Source organism: Belonocnema kinseyi, chromosome 4, assembly GCF_010883055.1.
Source record: "Belonocnema kinseyi isolate 2016_QV_RU_SX_M_011 chromosome 4, B_treatae_v1, whole genome shotgun sequence".
In the NCBI taxonomy this organism is placed as follows: Eukaryota; Metazoa; Arthropoda; class Insecta; order Hymenoptera; family Cynipidae; genus Belonocnema; species Belonocnema kinseyi.
This window is the reverse complement of record NC_046660.1, coordinates 53,451,874-53,474,064: the sequence shown is the minus strand read 5'-3', so window position 1 is coordinate 53,474,064 and position 22,191 is coordinate 53,451,874. Positions and strand designations below refer to the sequence as shown.

General features: G+C 26.5%; 1 protein-coding gene across 1 annotated transcript in view; it reads right to left on the bottom strand.

Annotated features, from left to right (window-relative positions):
* LOC117171345 (protein dimmed-like) overlaps positions 1–22,191 on the bottom strand; it is an 82,156-nt gene that overhangs the window by 21,197 nt on the left and 38,768 nt on the right. Inside the window, exons 3-5 of the mRNA XM_033358580.1 lie at positions 19,343–19,475; positions 13,344–13,532; positions 455–591 (exon numbers count right to left, since the gene is read on the bottom strand). Coding sequence (XP_033214471.1) covers positions 455–591; positions 13,344–13,532; positions 19,343–19,471 — 455 coding nt within the window. The 5' untranslated portion in view covers positions 19,472–19,475. The remainder of the gene's footprint in view (positions 1–454; positions 592–13,343; positions 13,533–19,342; positions 19,476–22,191) is intronic.

Below are 22,191 nucleotides of genomic sequence, written 5' to 3'. Positions count from 1 at the left end.
TAATGTAAGTACGGAAATCTCCGTAAGATCAGATACAAGCGGAAAATTTCGTAATATTAGCAGTCCTTTTTTAAAAATAATTATTTCGAATAATTTTCCTCGATACATTTTCTTATCATGAATAAACAATTAACTGTTCCCAGTTCCCACCTGCTGTCGCAAACGGTTTGTCACTTTGAATGGAGAGCAAATAAAAATGAGTTTATTTTTGAGAATGTATGAGTGACCTTAGCATATAAGGAAAGTCTTAATTAATCTTTCTGGAAAAATGTATTTCCCTATTGTCGTAAATGAAATAATACCTGAAGGTTGATCATTAATTTCGGTTAAAAAATAATTTGAGTATCTCTGTTCTCGATAATTTTAGTATTCAAAATTAGGTATTAAAAATAGGTAAAGGTTCGATTTTGGTTTCTATTGAATTGAAAAATAAATTAATTAAAATTAGACTCACGTATATGGTTGTTCCTCTCCACGCATCTCGCATATGACGTTCGTTAGCGCCATTATGTAATTCTTAGCCAACGTCAGTGTTTCGATTTTACTGAGTTTCCTCTCCATTTTCACATGTGGTATCACTTCCCTCAGTTGCTGGAATTACGATAAAGTCAACATTAGCGTTTATTATTCTGCATTATTATCAGTAATTTATGTGCTTAAAGACAGTTGCACAAATAGAGAAAAGTATACATTCTAAGCTCCTCTTAGTAAAACAACAACAAGTATGTTTTTTTATGAAAAATAGTTACGAAGAAGGAAAAAGAAACATAATTCTGAAAAGACCATTTTTAAATAAGTAAATGCTTCACAGAAAAAAGCGATCTCAAAGCAGGAAAAATATCGTAATTTTTTACGAAATCAGGGGAAGAAATTCTTTTCAATAAAATTAATATAGATATGATATTGAACTCCATATAAAATGCTTTAAACATCTAAAATTTCAAGCCGAAATTCAACAGAATAGTTTAATTTGTAACCCAAAAGAATGAATTTTTAACAAAAGAGTTAAGGTTTAGAGCTATAAAGCCGAAAGTTTTAGAAATCAGTTGAATTTTCAACCAAAAAGATGACTTTTCTAACATAAATGATACATTTCTAATCCAAAAGGATGTATTTTGCATAAAACAGTTGGATTTTTGACAATGAAAAAACACTTGAACAAAATAGTTGAAATTTTAATCTAATAATTTATATTTTGATCGATTTTTCACAAAAAGGCATTTTTAAACAAAAGTTCGAATTTTCAAACAAAAAAGATTTAACCAAAATCAGTTGAATTTTCCGCTGAATAGTTGAATTTTTAAAACGAAAAGACAAAAGTTTTAGGATAGTAGAATTTTCAAAAAGAAAGATGACTTATATAAAGAAATTTTAATATTCTATCTAAAAATACGAATGCTCAATAAAACAGTTCAATTTCCGAACAAGAAAAGATGAGTGTTTGACAAAACAGTTGAATTTTGAACATTATATAGTTTTACTTTTAAACAACAAGTAGTTGAACTAAAAAAATGAAACTTCAACCAAGAAGAGAAATTTTTGACCAAATCACAGGTTTTCAACAACATACATGAATTTTCAACCAAATAGTTTAATTTCCTACTAAAAAAGATTAATTTTTCAGCAAGTAGATTAAAAAAGCCGAATTTTCAATAAAATAATAAATTTTGAATAAAAAACAGCGGAATTCAACGCAAAAAGATAAATTTTCGATTGAAAAAAAGTTAACTCCTGAAGTTTTTAACCAGAAGTGGAATAAATTAATTTTCAGTTATAGAAAAAATTTTCAGGTTAAAAATTAATTTTCATTCAAAAAAATGATTATTAGTTAAACAGATTATTTTTCAGCAAAAAAATATAATTTTCAACAAAAAGTAAACAAATGTTTCGTAAAAAATTCATTTTTAATAAAAAAAACGAATTTTCAACTAAAGTGATACTTCTTCAAATTGAATATAATTGATTGTTTTGTAAAAAAATTATTTTGAACTAAAATAAAAACGAATTTTCAACCGAAAATGAAATAGTTTAATTCAAGTTCAAAAGTTATTTTAAAATAAAAATAAAAAGTATTTTCAACGAATGCCTGTTAACCCAAAGAGATTCATTTTCAACAAGAGTTATAAATCTTCAACGGAAATAGTTCAATTTTTTATAAAAAAAATCATCTTAAAAAAAAAAGAATATTCAATTACATTGTTAAATTTTCATACAAAGCGACGAACTTTTAACAAAAAGGGATGGATTTTTAACTAAGGAGATTAATTTTCTACCAAAAAGATCAATTTTGAACCAAATAGTTAAATTTTAAACCAATTAGAAGAATTTTCAATGATAATTTACCTCTTTGACTAAAGATGTTTAAAACATGTTTTTGTTTGATAATTATCAAACAAAAACATGTTTTTCATCGAAAAACGCAATAGTTGATATTTGAATAAAAAATATATTTATTTTAAATAAAAAACATTTCAATTGAACCAAAACGCATAAATTATAAAGCAAACAAATTCAATTAATTCTGGCCTGACAATAAAAAAAATAATTGAAAAAATTGAAGAATCAATCAATTCTAGTTAAAGGAAAGTCAGTGCCATCTTTATTTTTATATTTGCGAGCAACGTCAGTACAAAATAAAATTTTCGAATAGCTGTTTATTTTATTTGTTTTTAAGCGTACACAAATACAACTTTCCTACGATTATTTAAAAAATAAAAAAAGATCTTTAAGATTTCGGATATTTCAAATTAAAATTTCAACCAAAAAATTAATTTTCAAAGAAAAGAAAAGATTTTTTAACAATATATATAATAATTGATATTTCAATAAAATCTTTTTATTATAAATAAAAAACCTAATTAATTTTCATTTGAACATTTGCATTTACAATTTGTTTTTAGATTTGTATACATAAATTGTTAATTTTTCAACCCAAAAAGTCGAGTTTTCAAGAAAATAGTTGATTTTGCAACCAAAAAGGAGGACTTTAAACAAAATTGTTAAATTTTTGATAAAATAATTACATTTTTAAGACAGCACAAATGAATTGTGTGCTAAAAATATAATAGTTAACATTTCAATGAAAAATAATGACTTTTTAAACAAAAATAGTGGATTTATCTTATTAGGTTCTATTAATTCGGTTTGCAATGAAGGGGAAAAACGAGAAAAATGTGAAATTCCTTTAAAACAGGGAAAGAAAGGAATTCTTTAAGAAGAGAAAAAAAGGAAAGAGTGTGAAATCTTTGAGTACATTTTGTAATTTTCGTTTATTTTAATTACTTTGTTATCATTTTTAAGTCTACTGGTTGACCTTTAAGCTCTAATGAATGTAGTGAAAATATTTGCTAATAATTTTGTTGGTAAACTAGCAAGCAATTCAGAAACACATTTCCTTCCTTTTCCGATGCTAGCGTGGTAAAGGATCAGCCAGGGATTCAAGGATAATTTCCTCTGAGTTGAATATTGTAGCCTCGAAGGAACTTTGATAGGATAATCTACGTATAGCAGAAGCCTTTGATTCTGGCTCAAAGTGATAATTTCAGTCAGCTTTACATTCTGTTTTATTGGGTTTATTTATAGAATGTAGTCAAACTAGAAAAACCTGCATTAAAATTCAAATAGAAACTAATCACTTCATGTTTATTGAGTTGGATCAACAAGTCCTTTTTTTAGATTTTCTAAAATCTTAAATTGGAATTTTCTTACCTTCGGCGATCCAAATATGATCCCCTGCTTTTTTAAGGTGAAAAAACTAATTTTTATAGATCGCTATTTTGCTTTTTACGTCAAGAAGTTGACTTTTTAAAGTTTCTGAACCTTGTTTCTGAACTTAAGAGATATTTAGAATATTTCGAATATTAGAATATTAATATTAGAATAATTAGAATATCAGAATATATTTAAGAGATATTTAGAAGTTTTCAAAATGTTTAAAAATAATTTTAAACTTGAAAATATGTTTAAGGATGTACAACGTAGATTTTTGAAGGCATGAAACAAAAATTTTTGAAGCTATTTAAGAATTTTTTTAAATTTCAAGAGGAAACAAAAATTTTAAATAATTTTTGATTTTGAAAAAGAAATTTTAACAGATTATTTAGAAAGATTCTATAAACATTGTAAAGATTTCCAAACTTATCCAAAAAGAAGCTCGAAGATTTAAGGGCACTTTTTTATTTAAAAATATTTGCAAACAATTTTAAGAAAACTATAAATAATTTTGAAAGACATGCAGAAGTTTTGACAAAATCTTAAAAATAATTTTAAATTGAAAAAGGTATCAAAAAATTTAACTCAATATGTAGATTTTGGAAGATATCGGAATGTATCGAAAATAAAATGTTATAGCTTTTTTTTTAAAGGATTTTCAGAGGTTCCATGGTTCAAAACATCAAAAGATTTCCTAAAATATAAAAAAAGAATCTAGAAGATTTTAAGAAAATTTTTCAAATTTAGATATTTAGGAATTTTAGACAAATCCTTAATATTTTCTAAACTGACTCGCTTTTTATCCAAACCTTGGAAAATCCTGTAAAATAAAAAAACTTTCTGACAAATTTTCAAGATATTTTTTCAACGTATCTAAAATTTAAAAATATATATTTTTAAAATAAACAAGCTTAAAAAATAGATACCTATTTGAAATTTTGATTTTGTATTAAAAATTATTTTCCCCTTACATTTTAATGTGGTTGAAATACCAATTATTACACTTTTTGTTTAGAATTCATATTGTTTGGTTGAAAATGAAACTATTTGGTTGGAAATAAAGTTTTTTGTTGAAATCTTGATTTTACATATCTGAAATCTTTAAAACTTTTTTGGAAATTTCTCAATTACCTTGAGTAAATTATATTTATATAACCTTAAGAACAAATAAGAAAATAAACTTAAAATTATATAAATATTCGAAATTTTTGTTCTGTATTAACAATTATTTTTCTCCTCAAATCAAAAACTAAACACGTGAGATTGGTGATTCTAGTCAATTAAAACAAAATAAGTACCTCAGTTGAAATTGTTTTCAGATAGTGAAAGTTGTAGAATTAAGAATAAGAAACTTAAAAAATTGAATTCTCGGCATAAAAACCTCTGTAGCGAACTCTAAATAATATTTTAAGAATATGACAAAACTAGGTGATCACTTTCCTACAAAAAGAAAAAAATGTACAATTTAAGGTTTTGATAAAATCTAAAAAAGGGATTTCATTAGACAATCTAATATTTTCATTTGGCTTTTTTGTCTTCATTATTCCTCTATAGATCCTTGAAAAAAAATTGTAAACTTAAGTTGATAATCAGGGATAATCGACTTAATTTTATTTATTATTATTTTATTATTATTTTATTTATTTTTATCAGCTCTGATAAAATCTTAATATCTGACATAGGTCTCATATAACGCTACTATTGCAAGAGACTATAAAACTGAACTGAAACTTTGTTGTCTTACCTAATCGAAATCTCGGAGGTTACTCAAATTTCCAAATAACAAGTTAATTTGGTGGAGTTTTGAAATTTGTAATTGATTTCACATTCTACGTTAAAATTACATAGATTAAAAAAGCTTAATCGAAATAACATTAACAAATTAATAAATTAATAAATTAACAATTGGCATGACAAAACCTGGAAATCAGGGAAAAGTCGGTTGCACTATTTTTATAGAAAATTTATTTTTTTGAAAATCATTTTTTTTTAAAATTCAACTATCGGTTAAAACATTTGACTTTTTAGTTTAAAATTGCATCTATATTAGTAGTTGAGGCAGCTGGTGGAGGATTCATCTAGCTTGTTGAAAATTCTTCTTTTTCTGATGAATTCAACTATTTTTTATTTAAAATTTTAATTAAAAATTCATCTCTTTGGATAAAAATGTTATTTTTTTCGGTTTAAAATTAATTTTTCTACCTAAAATTGTAACGATTCCAGTTAAGGATTAATAATTTTCTATTCTGTTGATGATTCTTGTCTTTTTTGTTTGAAATTGATTTTTTAAAACGAAAATACTTTTTTTCTATTTTTTTTTTAAAAATTACCTTTTTTGTTGTAGAAAATTCATATTTTTAGGATGAAAATTCAAAAGTTTTACGTAAAATTTGACTTTTGGCTTCAAGTCGAAAAATTTGTAGGATTCTTTTAAAAATCATTTTTGACTTAAAAATGTTGATTTGTTGAAAGTTCATCTTTTTGGTTAGAAAAATCGTGAGTTCATTTTAAAATTCATCTCTTTGCTCGAAAATTGGACTCTTTTGTTCAAATCTGTGTTTTTAAATATTTTTTCCTCAAAATATAAATTTTACATTTTTAATTGTTTTTTTTTCTATTTGAAAATTCAACTGTTTGATTCAAAATTCATGTGTTTTATTAAAATTTAGTCTTATTTTTAGAAATTTGGTTTGGTTGAAAATTCTTTCTTTTCGTTGTAAAATTCACCTCTTCTAGTAGAAATATTATATTTTTCGTTGAAATGTCAACTATTAAATGTTATGTTAAGAATTCATGTTTTTGGTGGGAAATGTTCAGCTGTCTTCTAAAAAAATATTTTTTTCTGCTTCAAAATGTAACTTTACGTTGAAAAATCCAACTATTTTTGGTTGAAAATTACTCTTTTTTCAATAAAAAATCGACGATTTAGTTGAAAATTATTCTTTTTTCAACTAAAAATCGACCATTTGGTTTAAAATTCGTCTTTGCAGGTTCAAAATTCAACTATTTTTTTAAAGTCATTTTTTAATTGTCTAGCATTCAACTGTTTTGTTGATGATTTGTCCTTTTGGATTAAAAGTTAATCTATTATAGTAGATAATTCATCTTTTTTTTTGAATAAATAAATAAATTTAAAACCTTAAAAAAATAAAAAATTGTTTGATTCTGTTTATAAAAGATGCTATGTTGAAAATGTTAAAAGATTTTTAAGGAAAAGATTCTTTTCTATGCTCGCATATAGGACTTATTCAACTACTGGTGGAAGATAATTTTGCGAGTGGATTGAGAAAATCGATAAGCTATTATTGTAGTTCAAACAATTATCTCGTTGATAGAAAAAAACACTTCTTAGTTGAAAAAACAAATTTTCTTACAAGAGGTATTATTATATTATTCAATAAATGCTTTTTTTCAGTCGATTTTTAAAGTTTATAATGTAGTTTGGTTTCTTGAATAGAGTATGTATAAAGTTTGTCAGGTAAAGTTGGATAGTAGATAAGGACTGTTTTTGTCCGCCAGCTGGCTTCAATTGACGTGCCTATGCCATGTGATAGACGTCGGGAAAGAAGCTTACAGTAGATATGGAAGGTTTTGGTCAGCCAGTATTTTGTTCTGAGCGTATATTTGAATAAAATGTTTTTTTTTTCTTTATTTCGGTAAAGTAAAAAAGTAGACATGAATTAGAAACGATTCTTAATTTGTCTTTTTTACAACTAGAGGAGAGAGAAAATAATCAGAAAACCCACTTCGCAGAGTTGCTAACCAATGAAAGACCGTGTACGCGTTAAAAGCTTTCTTAATATCAAGTTTACGTATACTTAACAGATGTTGGTGGTGAACATTAATATAATAAATTATGTCGAATAATACGGCAGTTTTTATAGAAATATTTTGTTACATTTTACGAGTTATTTTTTTATTATTAATTAATGTCCAACTATTTTCTTGAAAATTTATATTATCCGGTTGGAAATTCAATTGTTTAGAAAAGTCTTTATATTTTGTGTTAATTAAACTATTTTTGTTGAAAATACAACTGCTGTATTAAAAGCTAACTTTTTTGTTAAAAATTCATATTTTCAGGTTGAAGATTCAGCTATTTTCGTAGAAAATTCCTCTTTATGGGTTGGAAGTTGAACTATTTGTTGAAAAAAATCTTTTTGAAAATATAAAAAGCTAAACTTTATTTACAAAATTCTTAATATTGAGAAATGCTTTGAACGTTGTGTTTTTGAAGTATCAGAAATGTAATATTTTATATTATGTTATCGGAGTTCCAGATTGCAGGATTGATATATAATTATGACACGCAGATTTATGTAACACAAATATTTATGAAATTAGATTTCAGACGTCGCACTTTGTTCCCTATCCCCCCTTTTTTAAATCCTCTTTTCTCACCTTTTTTAAGAAACTTTAACCTTTTTCGTTTTTCCACTAAAAACGCACTGAATTAATAGAATACATTGAGAAATTCCAACCATTTTTGGTTGAAAATAAATTTTTTTGTTGAAAATTCAACTATTTGGTTGGAAATGCAAATATTTAAATCTAATTATTTTGAAAATTCAACTATTTTGTTGAAAAGTTATTATGCTTTTGTCCAAAATTCAACTGCTTTATTTAAAATTCGTCTTTTTAGATCAAACAATTTACTTATTCTGTTAGCAAATTACCTTTTTGTTGAAAAGTCATATTTTTTGGTCAAAAGTTTAACTATTGAGTTAAAAAATAAAGTTGTTGAATAAAATTGAACTATTTTGTTGAAAATTATTCTTTTTTGGTAAAAAATTCAACTGCTTTGTATGAAATTCGTCTTTTTGGATATAAATTTGAACTGTTATGGTAGAAAATTAAACTATTTGTTCAAAAATAAACTTCTTGGTTAAAAATTCTTACATATATATGCTAAAAATTCAACTATTATGTATCAAATTGGCCTTTTTGGTAAAAGAATTCAATTATTTAGTTGAAAAATAATTCATTTGCTGAAAATTCATATTTTCGTGTTGAAAGTTCAACTGTTTTGTAAAAAATTGGTCTTTTTGGTTTGAAAAATCAAGTAATTGGTTGAAAAATAGTTTTTTTGGTGAAAATTTATATTTTTTCTTGGAAATTTAACATTTTTGGGGGAATCTTGTCTTTTTTGTTAAAAATTCAACAATGTGGTAGAAAATCCAACTACTTGGTTGAGGATTGAACTATTTTTTTAAAGTTCCTTTCTCAGGTTAAAAGTTGAAGTATTTCGTGGAAAGTTTTTTGTTTTGGGTGAAAGTTTATTTTCTCAACTAAAAATTTAACTGTTTCATTTCTGTTTAAACACTGATCTTCCTTAATTTAATATACAACTAATTGGTTGAGAATTAATGTATTTTGTTTTTTTTTATTCGCCTCTTCTGATGGAAAATTAATCTTCTTGGGTGAAATATAATTTTTTGGTTGAAAATTTTACTATTTTGTTACAAATTGTTTTCTCGTTTTCGTTGAAATTTAATGTTCTATTGCTGAAAATTTAAATATTCTATTTCTTGTTAAAATATTATCTTCTTCAAGTAAAAATTTAACTTTTTTTATAGATTAAAATTTACAGCTTCTTTTATATTTTTTTTATAAATCGTTGAATTGCGAAGAAGCATCTTGGCTGCTAAAGCCTTTAATAAATAGCCTTATGCTTGGAGAATATTCTTCAAAAGATGTTTGCATCCAGTTTAAAATCTCTCTGCGATGCAGTGATTAATATCTCGCTAAATGTCGACTCGTGCTGAGCTCCCCGCTTTTGTTTAGGCGTTTATGAAAGTGACTACAGACTAGCTTCAGGAATTATGTTATCGATATTTTCACAAATGTCAAATCGATTCCTGCTGATCATGACTGATACTGACAGGCGCAATAGAGCGCGAGATTTACAAAATGCTGTCTCTATCGACGACAAATCGTTGCTAATTAGTAGGTAATTTTCAACTACAAAATATAGACCGCGCTGATCGTATTATTTATTCATAACAACAATAATCTCTAGAGGTAATTGAACACGTTCTCTCGACCTACGCCGTCACTTATTGTCTGGCAGAAAAACTGGAAAAGCGGATGAATATTGGAAAACATGTTCAAGTCACTATAAATCTGAAGATAAATTGAAGGCTTGATGCTTGAAAAAAAAACTTAAGGTTATACGTACATAAATCAGGATGTTCGTCATTTTCCGTCTTTGAGAACTGAAGATATGTGTACGGATTTAAAAAATATTTGTTACATCCGGAATTTTTTGATTAATCTGTATTCTTTTTGGGATCAATTATACAGACTTCGCACTCCTTCTTTTATTCTCCTCTTTTCCTCTTTTTTAAGAAATTCATTTATCCTCTTTTTTCAAGTAACTTTTCCATTGATTGCAATTTAATTTTTTGTTTTGAAAAGTCTTCAATTATATTTTTAGTTCCGAATTCATCTTATTTGGTTGAAAATTGTACTATTTGCTTACAAATAGAATCCCTTTGTTGAAAATTCAACGATATTCTTATAAAGTAATTGCTTTTGGTTAGAATAAAAATTTTTTTAATTAAAACTTTGCCCTTTTGGGTTAAAAATTCAGCAGTTTTGTTTTAAAATTGAATTACTTTTTGGGTGAAATTTAGACACTTAAATATTTCTAGCATTCAACTTTTTTGTTGACAATTTAAATATTGGGCCTGAAGTTGTACTACGTTATAAAATATTATTTTTTATATCAAAGATTCATTATTTTATGTAACAATTCAATTGTGTCATTGTAAATTACCTTTTTGTTTAAAAATTTATATTTTCGCTTTAAAAATTCTGCTGATCCGTAGAAAATTTGTATTTTTGGCTTGGAAATTTAACAGTTTGGAAAAAATATTTCTTTGAAATTGAAATTGTTTTTCAGAAAATTCGTTTCTTTGGCTTAGAAATTCAATAACTTGGTAGAAAATTAAAGTATTTTGTACAAAAAAACTTTTTAGCTGAAAATTCAGATTTTAGGTTTAAAAATTCATTTTTTATTTAGGAAATATCTTTTCTGATAGCAAAGTAATTTTCTTGGTTGAAAATTCATCCTTGTGTTTGAAAAGTCCACTATTTATTTAAAATTTTAACTATATAGTATAGAATGAACTATTTAGTAAAAATTAATATTTTTGGGTTGAAAGTTGCACTTTTTAGTAAATTATTATTTTTTATTTTGAAGACTCATCTTTAAATAAACATTCAATTTTCTGGTGGCGAATTAAATTTTTTGTTGAAAATTTATATTTTCAGTGAAGAATTCAACTGTTTTGTGAAAAATTCGTCTTTCTGGCTTGAAAATGCAACTGTTTGGTAGAAAATTAAAAAATATGGCTAAAAATGATCTTTTATGTTAAAAAAATCATAATTATTTTCAGGTTGAAAATTCAATTAAATTGTAACAAATTTATCTTTTTGGACTGAAAATTCGTCTCTTTTGTAAAAATTACATCCTTTTGTTAAAAACGCAACGGTTTGGATAAAAATTCTTGTGTTTTGTTGAAATTTCTTCTGTTGCGAAAAAAGCTAATCTTCTCGGTTGAAAATTCATATTTTAGGTAAAAGGTGAAGTATTTGGAGAAAAATGCATGCAATATAATACATTTAAGTTTATATAAGTTATAAATCAATTTAATCCTGATGATATTCCTTAATAAAATATATTTAAGTTAATTATTTTTGGTTTAGAATTGATCTTTTCTGTTAAAAATGTTATTTTTTGATTAACCATTTAATTATTTTGTTATGAATTCAACTGTATTGTTTAACAATGCAATAGTTTGGTGAAAAATTCAACTAATTGGTAAACAAGTAACTGTTTCGTTGAAAATTCATATTTTTAAGTTAAAACTTCCACTTTTTTGTAGAAAGTTCGTCTTATTGACTTGCAAATTCAACTATTTTGATAAAAATCCATCTTCTTGTTAGACAAATTATCTGGTTGTTTGAAAATTTAATTATTTGGTAAAAACTGATTCATTTTTGGCTAAAAACTTAACTATACAGTTGAAATTTTATCTTTTTGGTAGACAAATAATTTTCTTTTTTAAATATTCATCTTTTTGTTGAAGGATTCAACTATTTTGTCTAAAAATCTGTTTTTGTTGTTGTTATTGAATTCAGGTGTCAATCATTTTTTTTATTGCAAATGAATTGTTTTAACTGAAAATTGAATTGTTCCATTTTTTCTGAAAACATATTTTTTTATTTGAAAACTTAATAATCTGGTTGAAAATTCATCTTTTTATAGAAAATTAATCTTCCTGGCTGAAAATTCTGCTAGTTGGTCAAAAATTAAACTATTCAGTTGAAAAATTAATTATTTTCTTAAAAAGTTATTATTTTTATCAAAATTACAACTGTTTTGTTTAGTATTCGTCTTTTGAAATAGAAGATTCTTCTTCTTTAGTAAAAAAAGTTTTTTTCTTGGTTGAAAATGAATATTTTACTTTTAAAATTCAACTTTACGGGTTAAAAATCAAATTTTCCACACAGAAAAAACTGAAGTTAAATTTTGTTGCATGTAAAATTTCCCGCTGTCGTCTGATACGGCATCCTTAACAGCAATGGGAAACGGGCAATGTATGATTTAATTCGAGTTATAAATCAGGACACCAGATTGAAAACGAAACAGAAAAAACAAAAGTTAAAATGTGTTGCAGGTAAGAATTAAAACGATTAAAAATTAAAAATATTTCAGCAAAAGTTTCACCGAGGTTTAGGAGAATAATTCTGATCTCGTCTACTGCGTGACGCGGAAGTGAAAAATTTCGGTAAAACTTGTAGAATCAGTAACAGAAAACACGAAAAAAATGTGTACTCACTGATATATTTCTTCCGAAATAAATTATACTATTGCAGAGGAATTAAAACTTACTTAATACCATTTAGCAAAAAGCGAAAAAGCGCAAAAAGCGCAAAAAGCAACTGGCAGATGGGAATCCCCGGTTCTCTCCAATTTAATGAAGTTAAACGACGATAGATAGCGCTGGCGTCGCAATCCTCGCTACATTTCGAATAAAAATGGAGCGATATAAAGCGAAAGATTATCCAGGCAAGGTTAAAAACCGAAAATTATCTTCGATTCATGTAAAGTTTATACGGCAAGGTTAATTTTTGTTGCGGTGAATCTTTCACCTGAAATCGATGTAAACTTTATCCTTAGTTTTTTCTGTGCTTTAAAAAATATCCTTTTTTCTTGAAAATTCAATTATTGGGTTAAAGGTTAATCAATTTTGTTCAAAATTCGTCTCTTTTTCTTGAATGTTCAATGCAACCTTTTTGTTAAATATTATTTTCTTTTCGTTGGAAATTTACCTTTCTTTATGGAAAATGAACTTTTTAATACAAAGTTCCGTAATGAATTCAATACAGTAAATACAATAATTTTATTTAAAATAATTTATTCCCTAATTCTTTTCCTATTTTCTTGAAAACATACCCTATTTTCTCCTTTTTAGAATGCAAATCATTCAAAATGAGGGACATTCGAAAATTTGAAATTTTTTCCATTCTGTCCTGACTTTTATTCTGAGGGCTATCGGACAAATTTTATGCGTTCTTGATAGGCTTAATGTCCCTTTAAAGGTGAAAGAAAGAAAAAAAGGTACCTCGAAAGCATCGTTTAGGGAATGCATTCTCATTCTTTCCCTCTCGTTGCTTTCCAGCCTCCGAAGATTTCTCTCCCTCGCAGAAATCCCACTTTTTCTTCTCCTCGTCGTGGGTGGAGCACCCCGATTTCGTCTCTTCGCCTGCTTCGGGCTTCTTTCGCTCCCGCTACTGTCACTTTCCTCGCCCACCTTTGATAAGAAAATCAGACGTCAGTACACTTTGACCTTAGAGTTAAATTCTATTTATAGTCACTGGGATACAACTTTATCGCCCATTTTTTCCCCCTGGATACAATTCCTCAGAAGGTATGAGTATAATATTCTTTCAAATCCTTAAGGATCTTCTAAGTGTACCGTCAACTTCAAAATTACTTAATCTTTAACCTGATTGATAAAATTAACCAAAAAGGCCCTAAAGTGATAATAAAAGGCACTGCCGAATTTGAAACGTGATTAATCGTGCAAAAAACGAGAAACTTAAAAAAAAAACGGTTGGAGGTTTATAAAATTCCACAGAAAATAACACGCAATATCAAAATGCTGTACCACGAGAACGTTTTTTTTTACTCAAGAATTTCTTGAATCTTTTACCTCAAATTCAACTCGAGACATGACCTAGCAGGGTGTCCAGTGACCTTGAAAACTTGAAATTCTTCTTGAATTTCACGAGAACCTTGAATTTGAATTTTTTTCTTGCTTTTAAAACAGTAATTTTATTGAAATGAAAGAGTAATTTAAATCTTTTAGTCTACTATGAAAGAAACCTCTCGTATAGAAAAGATCTTGTGACTTACATTTTTTTTATTTATGAAAATGTAATTTATGTTTTGTTTATAACATAATAAATAAAGAGATTTTAACACACTTTTTGTAGAATGCACCAATTATTTTATAGATGGCAAAGAATAGACTTTAATTCTGTGAATAATTTTCTAAGTTTTTAATTTTGTCTCCGATAATATTGAAGTATAAATTTTGTTTTGGTATATTTCAAATATTTCAAAATATTTTTAACATTTCACAAAGATTTCACGGATGTCAGCGATTTAAAAAAGGCGTGGACACCAAATTTCAATAAAGATTGCACAACAATTTCCCAAATATTTTGAAACTGTAAAGATTTAAAGGATTTCAAAGATTTGAAAAAGCGTACAGTACACCAGATTTTAAGGATTTCAAAAAGTTTCATGGATTTTAAATGATTTCGAGAGATTTCAAAATATTTTAGAAGGTTTCAAAAGATTTCACAAAGATTTTTAATACTTCAATGGTTCCAATAAATACAAAAGATTTAAAAACGAAGATTTAAAAAAGATTTCACACAGATTTCAAATATTTTAAAAAGGATACAGTATACTAGATTTAAAGGATTTCAAAATGTTATAAAGATTCTAAACGATTAAAAATGTTTGTAGAAGAATTTAAAAAGATTTAACAAAATTTTCAAGTATTCGAGTGGTTTTAAACGATTACAAAATATTTCATACATATTTTAAACATTTTATGAGGATTTCATAGATTTCAAGAATTTCAAAAATTTTAAAGGTTTCAAAGCATTTAACATTTTTTTGATAATTTCAAAAGGTTTTAGCAGATTTGTGAAGATTTACATATATTTTAATAATTTCAACCGAACAGAACATATTTCACAAACAAAGGTTAAAGAAAGATTTCGAAGATATTTAAAAGATTTCATAATGGTTTCAAAACATTTTATATATTTTAAACGATTTCAAAAGGTATTAACCAAATTTAGAATATTTCAAAATTTTTTAATGGTTTCAAACGAATACAAAATATCTCAGAAAGATTTCACAAAATGTTTTGAAGAATTAAGAAGGATTTCAACAGATTTCAAGAACTTCAAAGATTTCAAGTGATTGCCAAGGGTTTCAAAACATTTGAGAAGATTTCAGAAGATATCAAAAATATTTCAAATATTTCATTGTGGTTTCAATAGATTTCCAAAATACAAAAAGATTTCAAAGGTTTCAAGGATTTCACAAAGATTTCGAAAACGTGACACAGATTTCAAGATATTCCTAAAGATTTCACAAAGACGACTTTTATCGCAAAAAATTAGTTTATTTATAATTCGGCTTTCTTTAGAAATTGTTGGTCAGTAAAAAATAAAATGGCGTCGGTTCAAACTCGACGCGACACGCTTGGAAATTTTTGGTTATATCTTGAGAACACGCAAAGATTTTGGAAGTTTTATTGGTTTAAATGAGAGATAAGATTTAAAAGATTACGTCTTGTGAATTTCAGGTCTTTCCACAAGTTTTATAAGTCACAGTACGAGTTGAAGTTAAGATACAAAATCTGAAAAATAAACAAAGAACAATTTTAGAAACAAATTATTTGTTGAAAATGTCCTTTCTATAATTGTAAATAATTTTACGCCTTTTTAAGTTATATTAAACAAAATTTGGATGGAAACAAGATTATAATGAAGCAAATTGTTCTGAAGATTATATTTCATAATATCATAAATTAATTCAACTAACAAATGAATTATTCAGGCTTTTATGGATACAAAGATTAGTGTTTTTGCTGTGAGTTTTTTAAAAATTAAGTCTCGTGATAATTTCAGCAAATTTCATAATATGTTGATAAATTGTATGATTTTTTAAAACAAATTTAATAAACAATTGCGAAATTCGGGCATCTGTGTGCGGAAATATTCGTTTTTTTCGACTGCAGTCCTTGAATTAGGATCTTTATGATAATTTCAGCAAAATTCATAATTAGTTGATAAATTTGATAAGAGTGTTATAGACTTCCCAATTAAAGGGACTGTCAATGAAAAACAAAAATTCGTCCGCAATTAACATAAAATTAATGAAAAAATTAAGAATGTTGTTTCAATTATCATGAGTGTTGATCAAATTATTATCGTCTTTTCCAATTTATAGCACTGACATAGGAAAAAAGTATTTTTCTGTTGACTAATTCCCGAATACTGAATTTTGTAATAAAATTTGTTTAAAAACATAATATTAATCAACTAAGTATGAATGATTCTGAAATTATCGTAAAATTTCCAATTAAAAGAACTAACCCTGAAAAAAATAAAAGTTCTTTCGTCAACAAATGCCTGCATAATGCATTTGTTTATTAAATTTGTTAAGAAAAATTATAATATTTGTGATCTAATTATAAATTTTGCTGAAATTTTCATGAAGTTCCCAATTAACAGGACTGTCCCTGAAAAAACTCATTTTTCTATTGAAAAATTCTCGGATCCTGAATTTTTTTACCATAGCAAATGGGTCTTTTTTGTTAATTTTATATATCAAGTTAAAGATTAAAGTAATTTTGAACACCACCGTAAACCTAGAACATCCTTATCTTAGAAAAAACATGTTTATATTACCTTGGATTAAGAACCAGTTTTCTTTCAAAGTAAATTAATAAGTTGGATTAGATAAACAGGGTTTTTACCTCACCTGGACATCGGGAAACCCGGGAAATGGCCAGGAATTTTGATCACTGGGAAAAACAAGGAAATGACCGGGAATGTGATTCAGTGACCGGGATTTTTCTCTTGAATGTAGTAAACATGAAAATTAAAAGTGGTTTCATATACTTTATTACTTCAATTCTGACTTGAAACAAGGAATTTGTAAAAAAAATCATAATTTTCAATTTGAAAAGGGAATTTTGTACAAGAATTATAATTATAAGCTGGGACAGGGAATTTCAATTTTTAAAAAATTGGCAATTTTGACAGGAAATTCCTGTAAAATTATAATTTTTATTTTAGGTTCACTTTAAAACAGGAAATTTCGCTAGGAACTATAATTTTTACTTTAGGACAGGACAAGGAGTTTCTGCAAGGCATTGTAATTTGACTTGTAACAGGGAATTTTTCACACGGAACGCATATTTTGGAAAAGAATTTTTATTCTAATTTAGAAGAACGGAATTAAAAAAAAATTCCTGTTCAAAGTTCCAAAAATGAGCAAAATCAATTACTTGAGTTTTTTTACATGGAACGCTCGAGATGAATTGAATTTAAAAACTGGAAAACCCAGTGGAACACATCTGAGATCTGATTTTACAGTTTTAAACCTGTAATTTAATTTCCAGTTAAATTAATCCAATCCAAAAAGTGCGAGACTTTACATTAATTTTAAATAAAAGACTTAAAGTAGCCACATTATCAGCTGAAATATTAGTTTTAGATGAATAACTTCAAAACTTGTTTTTACAAACTAGTCTCGGATATGGCAGAGTATATATAATGGAACGTTTCTGAATAAATTATGAATAATTTGCATGCGAATGACGCTCTTCTGACAATTGGGAAGAAGAGTAAATTGAAAATAGTAATTCTTTTTCCAAATATTCAACTATATTGAAAAAAATGTTAAAAGTCAAGGAATTTTGGTCAAAGCTTTTAAAATAGTTTAGGGTATTTTTTTTAATTTCAAGGAATTTTTGATTGATTTCAGTAATTTAATGGGATTTCGAATGATTGGAAATATTTTTGGGTATTTATAATATCTCAAGGCATCTTCATGACCGTTAAAATATTTCCAGGAATTTCAAAAGATTCCAAAAGGTTTGAAATATTTTACGGTATTTAAAAATATTTCAAGGGATTTTCAAGAGATTTACAAATTTCATGTTGTTTTAAAGTGTTGAGAAATTTTGTAGAATTGTAAATATGTTCTAATAGTTCAAAGAATTTTAGAGATTTAAAAAATTTAAGGATATTTTAAAAGATTCCTAGAAATTTTCCATTGATTTGAATGAACTGAAAAAATTTCAATTTTTTTTTCAAGAGTTTAGGATATTTTTTGAAACTCTTAGTCTTTTTTAAGAGCTTTACAAAGATTCAACGTATTTCCGCAGAGTTTAAGTCATTTCGAATATTTGAGGGACTTCTAAAAGATTTCCAGGATTTTAACTGTTTTAATAAATTTTTATAATGAAGACATGCTGTAAGTTTTGTGAAGGCTAAACCATTATTGGGACCAGGAGAATTTTTTTCATAAAACCAAATTTCCGCATTTTTCTTAGAAACATCGAAAGATATAGAAAAAATGTGCACACCTAGAAATGTTCTAAAAGAATACCACTTGCTCTTTTATGACATCTTGCATCGTTTACGAGAAAAATGATAAAGTTATATTTGCAGACAAAAAATTCCACCGACATAAAAAAGGGCTGATCGCCAAAATGGTGAGATTTTTCAGAAAATCTTTCTTGCAAGATCCGTTCTAATTGTTAAAAATTTCGTTTAAATGATGAAATTGTTGAAAAATTAGTTTTCTCAAAAGAAAAAGAAATCATATGCAAATTTCGTTGTCTAGAATTAATAATGTTGTGAAAAAAGCAGTTTACAGATTAATAATATAATATTTTGAACGGAAAACGGTAGCGTACTAGATACGCAAGGGGATTTCTATATAAATAATATTGCGCAATTATGAGATACGGATTTGCGTAAACAACTTCAAGGTTATTCTTTATTTCAATTAAGCATTTCACGTAAACACTTTCAAGGCTATATTTATATTTGTCCTTGTTTTTCTAGTAAATGTATGACCAGTAGAAAATTTAAGGACAAATAAAAATGTAACCTTGAAAGTATTTACGCGAAATGTTTAATTGAGATAATGAATAACCTTGAAGCTGTTTACGCAAAATTCGTTTCTTAAAATATTCCAATGTGAAGGTATGACGTATTTTTGATCTTGGAAAATTATCTTTCTCCTCTTCAATTTTGGTCTGGAGATTATTTCCTGCATTTATGTGGTTGCAAATAACGAAGAATGCAAGGGAAATAGTGAACAATAAGTTCTCAAGAAAAGGTCTGCGGTTCAATATCCCCAAGGTGTCCCAAGGACGCGTCTAGTGTTTCTATTAAATATCCACAGGGTGCCTCGTAGTGGTGAAATGGTGAGCTGAGTGGGCGATGTAATGGAAAATAAGAAAAGGAAAGAAGGAAAAAGTTGAAAATAAGAAAAGTAAAAGTTGAAAATAATAACCTCTGTCCCGACGACATGATGGCGACCGCGTTTTCCTGTAAGAGAATCCACGGAGGCGTCGTCGTCGATGTACATCTCCTGATCGACGCAGTCTTGGTCGCTGCCCGATAACCTTTCCAAGTTTCGCATTATCCTGCAATAAGAAAAGAAAATAACGTTAGAATAACAGTATTGAAATATATATAAATTTAATATCATCGGAAAGTAAACACGTGCGATATACGCGCGATTATTATGTTTCTTATCTCGTGCTATTGTTAAGTTAAAAAATAAAATTAATATTAATAACAAATGTGTTGTATTTAATAGATATTATTTTTAACTATTCTAAAATAACAGAAAATCTGCTCGCTTCGCGGGCACATTCTCATCGCGAGCTGCGCGCGCGGTTCGCAAGTTTGAGCGCGCCTAGGGAGCGCGACGGTTGAATTTCGCGCTTTGTGCTCGGATATTTATTCTTTGCATTTGGAATGCTTGAAAAAAACTTTATCAAAAAGATCTCTTTTAGATGGCAGTATTTATATGAGTCTTCATATTCTGAATTGTCTAATTAATTAAGTATAGTCAAAGATTAGGTTTTTCAAAGCTCTGTAGGCTTTGTGGTACATATTCTTATCGTGACACTCGCACTGCGCGCTCGAATTCCGACAGACATTTGTAAACAGGTTTTCTTGGATTTTTTTCTCGTAACTTTCGTCGTTTTCCACACATTTTTTTTTACTTTTTTTTTTTTTTTCAAAGTTATTTTTCACGTATAAAACAAAAAATACGCGTTCTATCAAGAAGTGATTCTTAAAGAAATTGTAGATCTTTTTTGGGATAACCATTTTTGTTAATTCATCTTTTTTCGTATCCTACATAGTTTGTCCACAAAATGGAATTTTTTATTTTCCATTATTTTTTGTGCAATAAAAATTTGAATTTTCGATTTAGAAGAAAATCCAAAAATTGGTTATGATGATCTTGTAGGGCTTTCAAAGAGAAATGTTTTTTTCTCTTGACATTTTTTCATATCGTGCGGTTTTCGGCTTCAAATTTTGATTTTCGGTTGATTAAAAAATTTTTGAAAACGCTATAACTCTGAGATTTTTCTTTTTATGGAAAAAAGTCATAAAGATAAATTGTTTGTTCTTTTTAATAATATAAATATCCGTACATAGAATTTTCAATTCAGAAAAAAGTTGTCTCAAAGATTTTCAAAATGGGCTCACTTTTTGAAATTTGATTTCGAGAGTTATCGTGTTTACGGACGGACAGACAGACAGACAGACAGACGCCATCGTGAAAACCTGATTTTCGGATTCAGGGGGTCTCGAAACTGGAGATCCGTTGAAAAAGTGTGATGTCAAATTTCCGACAATTCTAATACTTTCTCAATCATAAATGATGAGATTCTAAAAAGAAAAAATTCAATACTTTTGAAAATTTATGAAAATTGATAGTACTATTGTAAATTAAATCATTACGTTTTTTTGAATAAAAAAAAAACTATTTCCGGCGGAAAATACTTACATAACCTTAAGTTCTTCAGAATTCTGAGTCAAATGATTTTTGTTTCTAAAATTATAAATCTACATTGAAAATTGTTTTAACTTCTTTGGAATCCACTGATTTTTTATGAAAAGTACAGATTTACGGTATAGAAAACCAACAAATTATCAAATTGTGAAATTAATTACTGAATTATAATTGAAAGAATACTAATAATCTGAAAAATCCTATTTTTTATTTAAGAATACCAATTTTCGACGAAAAAAACAAACAAAACATGTTTTAATATTATAAATATTTTTCTACACTTAATGTTTCTTGTTTCAATTAATCGATTTTCTATTAAAAATGTTAAAATAACTTGAAAGCAATTATTTTTTTATTAATAATAGCGATTTCCGATATAAGAGGACAAAAAACAAAATAATTGTGAATTTAATGACGGAATTATAATTTGTAGAATAATGATAAACTGACCAATCTTGTTATTTTTGTGTTGAAAGTACTAATTTTCCACAAAAAATTTTAACTATAAATTAACAAACAATTGTTTAAGATTGTAAATCTTCTTTTTAAACTAATGTTTTTTGTTTAAATTAACCGATTTCTGACGAAAGTTGCTAAAATAACCAAAAATTGTTCTAAAAATGTAAATATTCTTTGAAATCTATACTAACTTCTGGTGAAAATGCGAGCATAACCCAAAATAGTTCAAGATTTTTCTATCTTCTTTGCAAAACAAAGCTTCTTTATTAGAAGCACCAATTTTCTATGCAAAAAAATACCGTACAATAACAAAAAAGTGTTTAAGATTGTAAATATTTCTTACAATCTAATGTTTTTTGTTTATATTAACTTATTTCCCGTAAAAATGTTAACAAACGCTAAAATTGTTTAAAAAAATTTAAGTGTTGTTTGTAAACTTTTTCATTTAAAAATACCAATTTCCAGTAAAAACCCGCAAAACGTAAATTGATAACAAATTTTAAATATTTTGAATCTGATAATTTTTTATTAAAAATATCTTTTTTTTAATCTTCCGGATCTTCATTGAAAACGCATTAATTTTTTAGATAATTTGAAACTTTTAAATGACAAAACATGAGTAGATATAACGCACAAATCTTTTTCAATTCACATACGGTATTTTAAGCTTTTTTAATTTTACATTTGTTAAATTATATTTAAATAATCTATTATTAAATTTTCAAGATTAATTTAATTAACGCTATTATTTAATTCCAAGGAAAATTAACAGGAAGATAGTTACAGTAAAAAAATAACAAAAAAGGATTAAAGTCGGTGAAAAAATTAATGTGTGATAAACCTATATTGACTTTTGGTATAAACACCATTTT